This window comes from Emys orbicularis, chromosome 14 (assembly GCF_028017835.1).
Source record: "Emys orbicularis isolate rEmyOrb1 chromosome 14, rEmyOrb1.hap1, whole genome shotgun sequence".
Lineage (NCBI taxonomy): Eukaryota > Metazoa > Chordata > Testudines > Emydidae > Emys > Emys orbicularis.
This window is the reverse complement of record NC_088696.1, coordinates 45,415,451-45,431,755: the sequence shown is the minus strand read 5'-3', so window position 1 is coordinate 45,431,755 and position 16,305 is coordinate 45,415,451. Positions and strand designations below refer to the sequence as shown.

The following is a 16,305-nucleotide window of genomic DNA, read 5'->3' as shown; positions in this document are numbered from 1 at the left end:
TATCACTGGATAAAACTGAGCTTCAATGAAGAGTGGCTTTAGATGGGAAGAGTCCTGCCTCACTGTTTTTAAAGGTGGAGGTAAGGATGGAACAGAAGTGACAATCAAAAGAGTAACTAAAGGAATCAGAAGGCCTAAGCTAAAAATATGTACGTTAAGATCAGAGCAAAAGAATTGCAGGGTAAAACTCTTGGCTCACTTATGTCCAAAAAACTTTCCCCCATGTTTAGAATACCTTTCTTTCTCCTGTAGAATCACAGCAGATTCCAAATTTGGCACTCACTCACATCAGTGTACATCCTGAGAAACACCACTGAGTTACTGTAGCTATTCTGGGTAAATTAACACCATGTTCAGCCCCTGGTCTTGTCACATTTTGTATTCTAATAGAAATATCCCTCTCTTCTCTTCCCACCCGCTTCCCTCAGGACACTGGTCCAATACCATATAAGGGTGGTAAAAATGCCAGTCATGATGCAGAGAGGACAGATGTATTCAATTAAATATTGAATTAAATTAAATATTTCTGCTCTGTGTTTGGAAAGAAGCAGGATGTTGTATTCGTATCTTACCATGATAAGGAAATACCTTCTGTTCCATCAGTAACTAGGGAAGATGTCAAATAGCAGCTACTAAAGTTTAACATATTTAAATCAGCAGGACTGGATAACTTGCACATAGGAGTAGTAAAGAATTGGCTGAGCAGCTCTCTGAACTATTAATATTAATTTTTAACAAATCTTGGGACACTGGGTAAGTCCCAGAGAAGTGGAATAAAGCTAATGTTGTACCAGAATTTTAAAATAAGGGTAAATGAGATGACTTGGGTAACTATAGGCTGGACATCCTGACATCATTCCCAGTTAAAATCATGGAAAAGCTGATATGGGATGCAATCAGTAAAAGATTAAAGGATGGTAGCATAATGAATGCCAGTCAGCATGGTTCTATGGAAAATAGATCTTGTCAAACTAACTTGATATCCTGTTTTGATGAGATTACAAATTGGATTAATAAAGTTAACTGAGTTGACATAAAATATGGAGACTTCTGTAAGGTATTTAATTTAGTCCCACATGACATTGATTTTGTGTATCATCACTGGTAAAAGTTGCAATGACACAAAAATTGGTGGAGTGGTAAATAATGAGGGGGTCATTTATACAGACTGATGAGGATTGCTTGGTATATTCAGCTCATCTGAACATGGTGCATTTTAATGCAGCCAAATACAAGGTCATACTTCTAGGAATAAACACATTTACAAGATGAGTGACAATGTCCTGACTCTGAAAAAGATGTAGAGGTAATGGTAGATAACCAATTGAACATGAGCTCCCAGTGTGATGCTGTAGCGAAGAGGGTGAATGTAATCTTGTATTTATAAGCAGGGAATATCAAATAGGAGTAGGGAGGTTGTATTACCTCTGTTTACAGCATTAGTGAGGCCATTCCTGGAATACGTAGTCCAGTTCTGATGCCCACACTTCAAGAAGGATGTTAAAAAATTGGAAAGGGTTCAGAATAGAGCAACAAGAATGCTTTGAGGTCTGGAAAGAGACTTATGAGGTTATGGCAAGAGACTTAAGAAGCTCAACCTATTTAGTTTATCCAAAAGTTGGTTAAGAGGTGACTTGATCACCGTCTGTAAGGGCCTAAATGGGAAAGACATTTCTGACAGTAGAATGCTCTTTAATTAAGCAGGACAAGGCCATGGTTGGAAGCTGAAGCTAGACAAACACAGACTAGAAACAAGATGCAAACTTTTGGCAGTGAGGATAATTAGTCATTGGGACAACTTACACGGAGATGTGGTGGATTCTCCATCACTTGCAATCTTTAAATCTAGACTGGATGTCTTTCTAAAAGATATGCTGTAGCTCACTTAGAAGTTATGGGCTTGATGCAGAAATTACTGGGAGAGGTTCTATGGCCTGTGTTATGCAAGAGATCAGACTAGATGATCACAGTGGTTCCTTCTGCTGTTTAAAATCTATGACACATGTACCCAGCTGCTATGGCATAGGATTTGGGGGCACGCTGGTGAGAGAAGGCTAGATATGGCTCCAGATATATATAATCCAGCCACCCATTGGTATAAGTGGAGTAAGGCTGCTCCATAATCTAGAACTATAGAATCATAGAATCATAGAATATCAGGGTTGGAAGGGACCTCAGGAGGTCATCTAGTCCAACCCCCTGCTCAAAGCAGGACCAATTCCCAACTAAATCATCCCAGCCAGGGCTTTGTCAAGCCGGGCCTTAAAAAGCTCCAAGGAAGGAGATTCCACCACCTCCCTAGGTAAAGCATTCCAGTGCTTCACCACCCTCCTAGTGAAATAGTGTTTCCTAATATCCAACCTAGACCTCCCCCACTGCAACTTGAGACCATTGCTCCTTGTTCTGTCATCTGCCACCACTGAGAACAGCCGAGCTCCATCCTCTTTGGAACCCCCCCTCAGGTAGTTGAAAGCAGCTATCAAATCCCCCCTCATTCTTCTCTTCTGGAGACTAAACAATCCCAGTTCCCTCAGTCTCTCCTCATAAGTCATGTGCTCCAGACCCCTAATCATTTTTGTTGCCCTCCGCTGGACTCTTTCCAATATTTCCACATCCTTCTTGTAGTGTGGGGCCCAAAACTGGACACAGTACTCCAGATGAGGCCTCACCAATGTCGCATAAAGGGGAACAATCACGTCCCTCGATCTGCTGGCAATGCCCCTACTTATACAGCCCAAAATGCCATTAGCCTTCTTGGCAACAAGAGCACACTGTTGACTCATATCCAGCTTCTCATCCACTGTGACCCCTAAGTCCTTTTCTGCAGAACTGCTACCTAGCCATTCGGTCCCTAGTCTGTAGCAGTGCATAGGATTCTTCCGTCCTAAGTGCAGGACTCTGCACTTGTCCTTGTTGAACCTCATCAGGTTTCTTTTGGCCCAATCCTCCAATTTGTCTAGGTCCCTCTGTATGTTCTCTTATAACCAGCAAACAACCTAGAAATAAAGTTAGTCTTGCACTCAGCAATTTTATGAACCCTTTTCCTGCTGCTCCTCATCTCAGCTTCTGTACTGCATCAAACTCACCAGTGTCCTTTGAAGAGCTGACATTTGAATGACAGCACTTCAGAAGTAGCATACTTGCTATAACGGGACAGCTTTGAAAAGTTAAGTTTGGTACCATAAGCAGCAGCAAAACAGCTAAATACCAGAATTCTTTCTTCAGCTATGATTTTGCTAGCTTATATACTCTCTAGAAGTACTGCAGAATGGGTACACTTTAACTGTTAGAAAGGAATACTTGTGAGGAAGGGCAGTCTTTATGAGGAAGCTGGGCTGAAGTGTCAGCAACTTAGCTGATATTTGGCCACCCTTGACCATTACAGCCCTGATCTATGATCTGAAGGTTCCCCGTTGGGATTTCCAGACTGGGAGGCAGTTGCGTACTTCCCCTCTCTATGATCGCCTGGATGCCCAGGGAGCCAGATGGATGGAGAAGCATGGATTCGAGAGACCCAAGTACTTTGTCCCACCAGGGAAAGGTGAGATCATATTCTCCTCAGCATAGAGCATTCCTGTTGATTTAATGTGCATCATTGCAGTCAGCTTATGAATTGTTCTCTTGATTCTTGCCTTCCATAGATCTACTGGCATTGGATCAGAGCAAGACCTTCTACAAACCAGATTGGTTTGACATTGTGGGGTCAGAGGTCAAGTGCTGTAAGGAGGCTGTGTGTGTAATTGACATGTCATCTTTTACCAAGTTTGAAATAAGCGTAAGTACCTATGGGGTGACAAAGGGACAGACTGGCAAATGCTGTTTCTTGTGGGCTGTTCGCTGCTTTCTTAAAAGGCTGTATGCCCCATCGAGGATAGATATAGGAGGAAGAACTGTATGATCAATTTCTGCTTTTACCACAGGCCTGTAACATTCATAACATTGTATGATTAGTATTTATTTGTACTACCCTTTGTGGCTTAATTTAGAGTATTTGTGACATGATTAATTAGAATTAATAGACTTAGCTTTCTGAAAATTCTTGGATACTCTTGTGTTATGTGAAAAGCCTTGGCCATCTGTGTAATTACTGTTATGAATTGAGAGGCTTTTGGTGGGATGAATCGTGGGTGCTATATAAAACAGCCTCCATGAATTTGCATTGCCCTGCAGCTCGTTGCTCAGCCAACTGGCCTGATCCTCTCTTTCCATCTCAATCCCTGCAGTCCACAGGGGATCAGGCACTGGAGGTTCTGCAGTATCTCTTCTCGAATGACCTGGATGTGCCAGTCGGGCACATTGTGCACACAGGCATGCTCAATGAAGAAGGAGGGTATGAGAATGACTGCAGCATTGCACGATTAAACAAGCGCAGGTAAGTCTGCACAGCAGCATCCTTATTTAAATCAATCCCTCTGTGTTCTTGGCGTTAATCTCAGTTTCCGTAGTACCTCTTATTGCAGATAAGTCAGCGTCTTCATTTTCTTTCCCTTTTAATAGTCCTTTGCTGCAGTGAAGTCTGATTTCTCCACCCCCACAGAGTCTAATTTCCTAACCCAGTAGAACGACTGTTTGTAACAAGGCAACGTGGGGGAAAACTGTCTTTTCTCTGTTGGTGCAGTAATAAGCTTATGTTTTTAAAAGGACGTGTCCAGTCTGTTTAGAGTCTGAAATATTAAGCTTCTCAAAGGGAAGGTAAATTCTATTCAGCAATCCTTTGACGTTGTCGTTAATGTTTTCCTAATTATTTAAAATACAAGACAGAATGCACACACGCTGGATTCTAGGCAGCCCTGCCAGAACAACTGCGCTGAACCCTCACCTCCTCTCTCCTTGATTATTTATTCCATATATGTTGTAGTACGACTTCCCCAATCATCAGCTCTCCAGACTGTAGCCTATGCAAACTTCTGTTGCCTGCCCTCACCCCATAGATGTTCAGTGTAGCATGAACACATGGCCCAGTGCTTGGTGAGTTCCACTGATTTCTCATTCATTTCAGGATCTAGTCCAAAGCTTCCCTCAATTTTAAAACTGTCCCACTGCATAATCTCCCTATTGTTTGCTTGAGAACCTTCTCCTTTGCAGCTCTTGCTATCTGGAACAGTTTCTTTTTATCTCATCATTGCATCAGTTCTCCATGTGTTTTCATATACCAGGTGAAAGCATTTGTGTGACCCTCGTAGTTTTCCCTCCTATTATTCATTTCTTCAGCTGTTTTATCTAACTCAGTAAAGCACTTTGGGATTCACTTTGTATGAAAGACATTAACCCAAATAAAGGTGTATTAGGTCTTCAGAGATATGAATATAAATAACATTCATTTTACTGTATCAAATTGAGGTCTGTTTCCTTGGAAACTGATACCAGTAACCCCCCAAGGTGTACCAACAGGCAGCTTTTCACTCATTTCTCTTGAAACAGAAAATTACACAGGGAGTAGAACCACTTATTGGTTATTGGAGTAGCTAGAATCTTGGTGGCTGCAAAGAGGTGTGAATAGTTAATTCTTTGCACTGTGATCATGACATTTGAGATGCCCCATGTTCTTTAACAATTGGCACTGTCTCTAGGTTCTTGTGCCTCTATTCCCTAAATAAATCACCAGCACTCTTAACACTCCTACGCTGGGATTTCCCATTGTGAGAGTGACTTTATACATGGTTTTAGCAAAGCAATTTGCCTCTGTTCTTGTTTGCTCAGGGGATTACTGCCTGGCTCCAGAGTTCAGAGAAGTGAGTTTTGGTGTTGCATCTCAGAGACAGAACAAAATAGGTTCACCTTGTGGCCATCCAGTCACTGTCCTGCTTTTAATTTTCTATTCTAGTTTCTTCATGATTTCTCCTACTGACCAGCAAGTCCACTGCTGGGCCTGGCTCAAAAAGCATATGCCTAATGACAGTAACTTGCTCTTGGAGGATGTGACCTGGAAGTATACCGGTAAGACATGCCTGGAGGCAGAGGTGAAATTGCCCTGACATTCTGCATGCCTTTTTTTTTTTTTACTATCACTGCACACTAATCAGTTGTGTAATCTGTCCACCACGACGCTCAGGTCTTTTTCCTGAATGGTTACATAGAACCCAGTAATGTGTCTGAGTAGTTCAAACTATTCCTTCCAATATGCATAAGCTTGGACGTCACTTCCACTTCCTCACAGGCTTCCAAGACAGCAGCTAGCTGACCCCTGGAAGATCTTTTTCCATTTCTAGTTTCTGTGAATCTCTATAAATCTTGTGATTGTTGCCCATAGCAACAATTGATACAGAAATCAGAGACTGGAAAAAAGTAAGGTAAGCATGCGGACAGATGGAACCTTCCCCTTCATCCATCTGATTGCTCAGTAGTAGAAAACCTTTTCCTTTCTCCATCTAGCTCTCAATCTGATTGGCCCTCGTGCAGTGGACGTGCTGTCAGAATTATCCTATGTCCCGATGACTCCAGAACACTTCCCCTCTCTCTTTTGCAAGGTGGGTGACTTGCATTTACAGATGAGAGTACAAATACTTAGAATTACTGAGATAACTGAACTAGGTACTTAGCACAACTCATTGTGGATATTTTTATTATCTCCCTTTAAAATCTACTTACTGACTATACAGCAGAACTTCTTTGAAATGGACTTTATTCTGTGTAGCTGTAGTTCTAACTGATATCTCAGTTTCAGAGTGGTAGCCGTGTTAGTCTGTATCAGCAAAAAGAATGAGGAGTACTTGTGGCACCTTAGAGACTAACAAATTTATTTGAGCATAAGCTTTTGTGGGCTACAGCCCACTTCATCGGATGCATGCACTGGAAAATATAGTAGGAAGATAGATATACACAGAGAACATGAAAAAATGGGTGTTGCCATACCAGTTAAGGTGGGCTATTATCAGCAGGAGAAAAAAAACTTTTGTAGTGATAATCAGGATGGCCCATTTCCAACAGTTGACAAGAAAGTGTGAGTAACAGTAGGGAAAAAATTAGCATGGGGAAATAGCTTTTACTTTGTGTAATGACCCATCTACTCCCAGACTTTATTCAAGCCTAATTTAGTGGTATCCAGTTTGCAAATTAATTCCAATTCTGCAGTTTCTCATTGGAGTCTGTTTTTGAAGTTTTTTTGTTGGAGAGTTGCAACTTTGAGGTCTGTAATTGAGTGACCAGGGAGGTTGAAGTGTTCTCTGACTGGTTTTTGAATGTTATAATTCTTGACGTCTGATTTGTGTCCATTTATTTTTTTGAGTAGAGACTGTCCGGTTTGGCCAATGTACATGGCAGAGGGGCATTGCTGGCACATGATGGCATATATCACATTGGTAGATGTGCAGGTGAACGAGCTTCTGATAGTGTGACTGATGTGGATAGGTCCTATGATGGTGTCCCTTGAATAGATATGTGGACAGAGTTGGTGTCAGTGGTGTCTCGAAGATAGCTAGGAGTGCTGGTAGCGTAGGGCCTGAGGTGAGAGTCTACATAGTCAGACAATCCTGCTGTCAGGGTGGCAATGCCTGAGATGATGGGGCATCCAGGATTTCCAGGTTTATGGCTCTTGGGTAGCAGATAGAATACCCCTGGTCGGAGTTCTAGGGGTGTGTGTGTGCAGATTTGTTCCTGTGCTTTTTCAGGGAGTTTCTTCAGCAAATGGTATAGTTTCTTTTGGTAACCCTCAGTGGGATCAGAGGGTAATGGCCTGTAACACCACATTCTAACAGAGACAGTCCATTGTTTGTTCTCTGATACAGCTGACTGGAGAGCACCCATGGACAAAGCAGTTTTTCCACTAAACCTGGCCCCTAATAACCTCAAAATGAATTATGCCTCTTCCTTCCCACCACAGGATGCACTCTCTTGTCCTCTGAGGAAACTCTTCTTAAAATAAGAGGTGGATGTCCACAGCTCTGCCAGTATTTATGATTGGTATGAATGTGGGCATCTTTCTCATATGGCTTGTGAGTGAAGGATTAGAAATGCAACTCTTCCCATAAAAAGCAACAAAGAGTGAATTCACCCATGAAAGCTTATGCTCCAATACATCTGTTAGTCTATAAGGTGCCACAGGACTCTTTGTTGCTTTTTACAGTTCCAGACTAACATGGCTACCCCTCTGAAACTCTTCCCATGTGTGTATTTGCAGATCCTATCTCCCAGCAACATCTTTGGCATTAGTGTTTATGGCTCTCCTAGTGAGATATATGTTAGTGCAAGTAGCAAATGCCCCGAAAACCATCAACCTCAGGAAATAAGAACTGATCAAATCTCCTTGTTTGAATTAAACTTCACTTTTGAAGTGAGCTAAGATGAGGAAGGGGAAAAGGTTTAGCCCATGGGGTTTGCAGTGTGTGTGGGGGGGGGAGCGGGGGTGTTCCTCTTTCTGGATCTTAGATTCCATGGTCCAGTCTGAACTTTGCTTTTCTCTCTTTAACTCCCCCTTTCTGCAGGAAATGAGCGTGGGGTATGCTAATGGGATCCGTGTGATGAGCATGACACACACAGGAGAACCTGGATTCATGCTATACATCCCTATAGAGGTATAGTGGTTTATAAGCCTTAACCAGTCAGTTTAGTCCTTAAGTCTTTACTCAGTAACACTTCCATCTTAACCATACAAAGATGAATAGGCTTCTTTCCTGCTTGGGTGGGTATAGTTAACTTTGACCCTTGTGGCATGGAGAATGGCATTTTGTAATCTGAAGTATACAAGTGCCTTTGCTAGAACCTCTGGATTCTGGAAGTGAAATTAATGCTGCCTTACATTCAGTCGAACGTGTTTGCTTGCTAGAGTCAGTACTTAGCCATGTGTATAAAAGGTAGGTTTACCAGGCCGGACTATTTTCTGCCCTTGGCGTCCAAATCATACTGCTGTAGTTCTTGTAGTGCATGTAAAAGATCAAATACTGTTATGTAGTCATGGGCACTCAGTGCAAGGTCTGGGTTTTATGAAACTGGGGGACAGAAGGAGGTGGGGGTAGGGAAACTACAGCATATTAACCCAAGATTATGGGAGTCGAATATTAGTCAAAGCCAATTATGGGAAGAATGACCCATTCAATGGAAATAATAGCTGGCAAATTTAAGAACAAATAAATGAAATACTCCTTCCTACAGTTTGTAGTCAGGCTGTGGAAGTCACTGATGTATAGAATTAATGTCCCATACTGTGGCTGGCTTTTAAAGGATGGGTACATAATTATTTGCCCCTTATTTGTAGTAATACTAACTCAAACAGGGTAGTCAAATCTGTCTTTACTGTGTGAGCTGATCTCTGAAAGGGACAGGAAGGAGTTTCCCTGCTTTGTGCAGCATTACACAATTGGGCAGGTACCTTGTGCAGTCTTTCCTGTGAAGCATTGCTCCGGAGACAGGGTACTGAAGTCTGCCTCTTGGTGTGGCAGATTGTCCCTTTATCTTTTCTGATGCTGTGTGTGCTGGTAATCCTGATGTGTTAATTCTTCCCTGCAGTATGCTCTGCATGTGTACAATGAGTTGATGAGCGTGGGACAGAAGTACGGGATCCGGAATGCTGGCTATTATGCACTTCGCAGCTTACGCATTGAAAAGTTCTTTGCGTTCTGGGGCCAGGATCTGGACACTTTCACCACCCCCTTGGAATGTGGACGTGAGTTCCGGGTGAAACTGGACAAGGTACTGTGTCTGAGGCTGAACCAGCTCCCTCAGCAGTGTTTGCGTGAGAACAGGCAGGATACATGGGATTGAAACAAAGAAGGCAAAGCAGTACTGCCCTGAAAAGAGAGTGCTCTCTAACGGGATAGGTTCCAACACAAATATTTTCATGGGGAAGTGGAGAACTTGTGTGTGAAAATATTTTGTCTGTATTAATGACTGATTCTGTTGCATCTTGAAAAGATGCTAGAAACCACACGAATGCTGTACCCTCCAGCCTCTAGGGCAGTAATCTCAACTGCTTGTGAGTGAAGAATTAGAAATGCAACTCTTCTCACATCTGCTGTGTTTGTAGATCTTATCTCCCAGCAACCCCTTTGGCACTAGTGTTTATGGCTTTGTGCCTAGTGTGAACCTTTTACCTGGATAGGGACAATGGGTGTGGAGAGCACTCAGCTGCTTGCAGGATTCAGCCTATTGTTTCGCTTTCTCCTACCAGTCCCCCTGCCCAGTTTCATTGATGGTGCCAGCACATCCCATGGAACAAGATTTGAGGTCAGTTCAACAGCATAGGGAAGCCCAAGAGCACCAAACCCTGTTTTTTGCAGGGATCATCCATAAAAAATTGCTCTTATGGCAAGGGGTAGGTTGAGATCGGAGTGATATTTTGGGTGCTGGTGATGATCCTTATCTGTTATAACCACTCTCTGGATGCTAAAACTTGGGGTCTCAGTTGCATGAGAGGTAGCAGAATGCCTGGTTTTGTCCTGTTTGCGGGGGTGAGAACCCTCTTGGTAAAGTAGTGACTCCAGGAACTTGATCCAATTGATCTGGAGTTGTAAGGTTTGACTTGTCTTTTCGTTCTGGGCTCCCTTTTGTCACTATATCAGTAGTACGTACCCCACTCAAACCATGTGACCAGGAGGGCAGCTAGCATCCCCAGAGAGTGGCATAATGCTCCACAACCAGAGTGAAGAGAAGGAGTGCACCTCCTTCTTCGAGAGATGTCCCTGTGGGTGCTCCACTCCAGCTGTTGGTGCGCCCCTGTGCCTTGGCTCAGAGATTTTGACAGCTGTATTCATACCAGTTGCGCACGTGCAGAGCCTGCCCCATGCGCTGAGCGTGCCTCAATAGTACGCATGCGCGACCAGTCTCCCCAGTTCCTTCTCTACCGTCCCCGGCCTGAGATGGTGCTCAGCAGACTCATCAGAGAACTTTCTCTCACCTTGTTTAAAATAATTTCCTTCTTAGTTTAGCTTTCCAGTTAGTTAGATACAACTTCCCCTACCTCCTTTCTCTACCAACCCCCCCCCCCCCATATCCCTTTTCTTTTTTCCTGTCAGCTGCAGCCGCTTCCTATGTGCCTGGCTCCCCAGGCTTTAAGCGCTGCTCCACCTGCCGTGATGCCATTCCCATCTCCGACGGTCACTCCCAAAGTATAAAATGCTTGGGGGAATCCCACATCCCCCCAAAATGTGCCCACTGCTGTAAACTTAAATCCAGGGCACGTAAGGACAGGGAGCTGAGATTTAAACTGTTCCTTATGCAGAAGTCCTTCGGACCAGCCTCGGACCCAGGCGCTGACTCCTCTGCACACGGCTGCCCCCCTGCCCCAAAGAAGGAGAAAAAATCCTCCAAGAAGCGGCAGCCTCTCTCCCCTGTAAGGGACGCACCAAGAGCCAAAAGTTCACCGGGCAGGTCTACAACCTCTCTCCGGCGTTTCCGCGACTCAGCAGTTTTGATGCGCCGGGCTCCTCCAGCGCTGCGTAAAACCTGCCTGCGGCTGCGGCATTAGCACAAAACCCCGGTGCCGGGGCTTCAGGCTTCCAGCTGCCTGCCTCTCATATGGCACCGTTCGGCACCGCGAAAGATGCGTTGCCAACACGTATTAGCCTGCCTGACCCTCCGCAGGCTGCTCTCGCTATACCGGTACCGTCACCCTCCGAACTTGCGGGTAGTGATACAAGGCTCAGGACACCAGTGTAGATGAACCCTCCTGCACAGCAAATACCTCTCACACAGCCCTCACCACACAGAGGCGCTGCGGCACTGCAATTTACTCACTCAAAGGACCTGCAGGGGTCACCTATCCTGCAGTCACCCCTACTTGACACCTGCTTCTCTCTGGACATTCACGCAAGTCCAGACAGCTTTCTCCTGCTAATTCCCACTTCTCCAGTGATGCGGAATCTGTGCTGCAGGGAGACTTTTCACCCTATCATATCTTCCATTCACAGACCCCAATCAATATGGGTCATAAAAAACTACCTTGTCCTACCCCCAGGATCCTGCCTCCGGTATGCAAACCCATGGATGGCACTACCCATGTCCTTTCCAGCTCAATGGCAATATTGGGCTCCATGGGCACCTTATACTTGGGATCACACTTGATATGCCACCAGAGGTAGGGGCAAGACCTGCTTGGTACCACCAGTAGACGCATCTGCCACTGAGTCACAACATCAGGCTGACCTATCTCCAAAAGTGGAAGCGATTCACACAATGGTGCTCGACCAAACAAACTCTTCCCACTTCCGCACCCCTTCCGCTAATACTTGACTACCTCTTAGACCTTAAGCAATCTGGCCTTTCTTTCAGCTCCATCAAGGTCCACTTAGCTGCTATTACAACCTTTCACCACAAGATCAATGATACCTCTGTTTTTGCTCATCCAGTCACCAAGCGTTTTCTCAAAGGGCTCCAATCCCTATACCCGGACATTAAACCTCCTACGCCACCATGGGACCTCCATTTAGTATTAACGTGCTTCACTCAACAACTTTTGAGCCACTAGCCACGTGCTCTCTTTTATACCTCTCCATGAAAACAGCATTTTTAGTGTCAATCGCCTCCGCCAGACGCGCAGGAGAGATAACAGCTCTCATGGTGGACCCACCATACACAATATTTTTTAAGGACAAAGTTACCCTCTGACTACACCCCAAATTTCTTCCAAAAGTGCATTTATCCTTTCACATCAATGACCCTATATAGACACTACCAACCTTCTTCCCTAAACTGCATGCAAATTCCTTCGAATCCACGATGCATACACTGGATGTATGCAGGGCTCTGTCCCTTTATTTGGATAGAACCAAACCTTTTAGGAACTCTTCCAGACTCTTTGTCTCCCTTGCGGAGTGCTCCAAAGGGACACCTATTTCTACCCAGAAACTTTCCAACTGGATCTCGAATTGTATCCGACTGTGCTATCAAATAAAGGATGCAGCTCCTCCAGCCGGCATCAGAACTCACTCCACTAGATCTGTAGCTACCTCCGTGGCTTTTCTACGCAAAGTTCTTCTGGTTGACATCTGTAAAGCAGCCACTTGGACTTCTGAACATACCTTTGTCAAGTATTATGCCCTTACTCAAGGCCCTCTCACTGACACACGGTTGGGCAGAGCTGTATTATCTACCGTATTCCTACCAGATCTGAAGTCCCTACCTCCTTGAGATGCACTGCTTTTCAGTCACCTGGAGTGGAGCACCCACAGGGACATCTCTTGAAGAAGAAGAGGAGGTTACTCACCTGTGCAGTAATTGACGTTCTTTGAGATGAGAGTCGCTGTGGGTGCTCCACTGCCCACCCTCCTCCCCTCTACTTCAGAGTTGGGGTAGCCTCCGTTGTAGAGAAGGAACTGAGGAGACCGGTCGCACATGCATACTATTGAGGCACGCTCGGTGCGTGGGGCAGGCTCTGCGCAAGTGGGACTGGTACAAGTACAGCTGTCAAAATCTCTGAGCGAAGGCGCAGGGGTGGAGCACCCACAGGGACACTCCTCTCAAAGAACTTCAGTTACTGCAGAGGTGAGTAACTTCCTCTTCCCTGTATCTACTTTCAGCCTTGCTTGCTTTGGGGTGCAGATCTGGCCACCTGCTTCCTGCAGTGCAATATAGTGACTGGAGTAGGGATCTGAGAGTCAGGAGACCTGGTTTCTGTTCCTGATTCTGCCACTTGCTACATGTGACTTCAGGCAAGTCTCTGAACCGCTGTGCCCTGTTTACTTATCTGTAAAGTAGGGATAATAACTCTGTCTAGCTTTGTGAAACAGCCTGCAGTCCCCTGATTGTAAGTTAAAGGCTTGAGTGATTCTAGAATAGCTGTTCCTGATTAACTCCATTTAGAAGAGGATTAAGCTAATTTTGAATAAGGCACTCTTATTCTGGAATAAGAACGTCCAAACAGTGAGTTAATCAGGAATGTTTATTCTGCTTTAAATTCACACCCTACCTTAATCCAAATTAATTTCACAGTATAGCCAAACCGTAAATTGCTATCATCGAACTCTAAAAGGATTATCCATGCTAATCCAGAAAGTGGAGAATGATTGCTTTGTTCATAGTTTCCAACAAAGTGAGGAGAGAAACAAAATATAACAAAATCGCACCCTTTTAAAAAGACACCCAAAAAATGAAAAGCTGCAGCTGAACTAAGGGAAAACAAGGGATTGAAAGAGAAAGTAATAAACAGAGGGCCAGCAGTAGCCATTCTAAAACACCTCGAGGTGGAGAGAACTGGAAAGCAGCAGTCCTCCATTTTTTCCCATAACATTAGCATTGGACCACATGTTAATAGAAGATTGCATACCTTCCTGGTGCTGACTGTGTGCACTCTGTCCTCGCCTACCTGTGACCAGATCACATCTTTGCGGCAACTACAGTAATTGTTTACATTGAATGTAATTCTAAGAAAATACAGTGGGTGTTCATTCTGCTTTTAGCGGTATTACCAGTTCGAACAATTTATACATAATAAAATGGGGGAGACTGCTGGAATCAGTAGTACTGGTAAACCTGGAATGAATTTAACTGCACCTCCTATGTTTTTGTATTTTTTTATGCCTGTTTAATGCAGTTCAGCAGCTGAAAACGAGGGAAGGCAAAACACGTGAGTGACTCGCCAGCTCCTGTTTCTTTGCAGCTGGGAAGGGACCAGTTTCAGTGCGTAGTGTTTCCATGCTGCATGGCCCTAGGCTGACGTTGTATCACTAAGCAGCTGTCGCTTAAAATCCAGCAGCTGAGTCGGGCACAGATCACGTGCCCTTCATCAGCTGGCCTTTCCTTCTCTCTCCAGGGGACTGATTTCATTGGCCGGGATGCACTGATGCAGCAGAAGCAGGACGGTGTGTGCAAGCGCTTCACCATGTTCATCCTGGAGGATCATGACACAGACCTTCATCTCTGGCCCTGGTGGGGGGAGCCCATTTACCGCAACGGCCACTACGTGGGCAAGACCACCAGCAGCGCTTACAGCTACACCCTGGATCGCCATGTCTGCTTGGGCTTTGTGCAGAACTTTGATGAGGAAACCAGGGAGGCGTTGGTGGTGACACCCGACTTCATTAACCGGGGCGAGTATGAGATTGACATTGCTGGGCAGCGCTTCCAGGCTAAGGCCAAGCTCTACCCCTTCAGCTCCCTCTTCACACAGCGTCGCCGCAAGGATGAGATGGAATTGAGTGGCTACCATGGGAAGTAGAACCACCTGGCCCCACCCCTTCTCCATAACTGGAGTTTCTGTCACCATCCTCCTCTCCTTCCCCACAATCTCCCTCATTCTTCAACCCATACGGTTCCACTTCCTCTTCCCCCTGCTCTTTCCATTTTTAAACCTTTTGGGTGTGTGACATTTTGTACATTATAGAACTAATTTTTCAAACCCTTCCACCCCCTCACTCAGTCTCTCTCTCTCTCGCCCTCTTACACCTTCCCATGCCATGTTCCCACACCTCACTCCCCCCGTGGCAGCAGCATGGTGTTGAGTGTACGACCGACAGCCCATATGGGAGCAAGCACCTTCAGAAACCCTAGGCTGTACCCCAATGGCTGTTGAGAGGGGTGCAAGTGAAGTCTTGAGGACTGTACCCCTCCCATCCCACTGCTGCTTACGGCCTAGAATAGTAGGTGTTTGCTGGCCTGTAGCTCTGTTTTCCTGTCCTCTGGCTAAACCCTTTGGTGTAACCTCACCTGCTGGTTGCAGTGGAGAGGCCAGACCTACCATAGGGTGCACACAGGGCCAACTTAGGAGGTTCCTTCTTGCCAGCCAGTTCCTCTGAGGTCCTCCAGTCCACAGTTCAGAGGGGTCAGTGCATTGATGCACAGAGCAATAGAACCATCAGCTACCTCACTGGCACCACACAAGACGTAACAACAACATTGTGTGACCAGTGGCAAACAGGCAGGTTTTGGTGGGTTCCAGGCCATCACCGCCCTCCTCTTTTTCCTTTTCAGGGAGTGAGTTTAAGAGGCTTGATCATGAGGCTGTGCAAGTGACAAAATAGCGCTGATAAGTTTCCTCTTCTGTGTTGGGTCACTGAAAGGGAATGACTTTCTCTGAGTAAGTGAAGATCAACATGTGCACTTCACTCCTACAAAGGGACAGAACTTTGTATTTTTATTCTCAGTGAAAATGTCTATCTCCAACAAGGACTCTTGGCTGCTTTTGTTTCAGCTGCACAGTGGATTCTCCTTCTTTCTCCTTTGTTTTGCTTTGTGTGTTTGAGCAAGCACACTTGTCTGGCTTACACACCAAGCATTAGAGTTGGATGTGAGGATTGTGTTAGTTTGGGAAACTAGAGCAGAGGAAGGGATGGAGTCTTTCATTTTCAGCCAGCAGCCTTGGAGCAACATGCTGCTGACCACTTGGAGATTAGAGTTGAGGTCCCAAGTTTGGTTCCTTGAACCTATGGTGCTCTGAGT

At 45.1% G+C, this 16,305-nt stretch overlaps 1 protein-coding gene across 2 annotated transcripts in view; it reads left to right on the top strand.

The window, feature by feature from the left end:
- PDPR (pyruvate dehydrogenase phosphatase regulatory subunit) overlaps nt 1–15,085 on the top strand; it is a 32,760-nt gene extending 17,675 nt beyond the window's left edge. For both annotated transcript variants that reach the window (XM_065416594.1, XM_065416593.1), the window contains 8 exons: nt 3,386–3,541; nt 3,642–3,775; nt 4,224–4,372; nt 5,825–5,937; nt 6,373–6,467; nt 8,421–8,510; nt 9,442–9,624; nt 14,681–15,085. In XM_065416594.1, coding sequence (XP_065272666.1) covers nt 3,386–3,541; nt 3,642–3,775; nt 4,224–4,372; nt 5,825–5,937; nt 6,373–6,467; nt 8,421–8,510; nt 9,442–9,624; nt 14,681–15,085 — 1,325 coding nt within the window. The remainder of the gene's footprint in view (nt 1–3,385; nt 3,542–3,641; nt 3,776–4,223; nt 4,373–5,824; nt 5,938–6,372; nt 6,468–8,420; nt 8,511–9,441; nt 9,625–14,680) is intronic.
- Nucleotides 15,086–16,305: the final 1,220 nt, after the last annotated feature.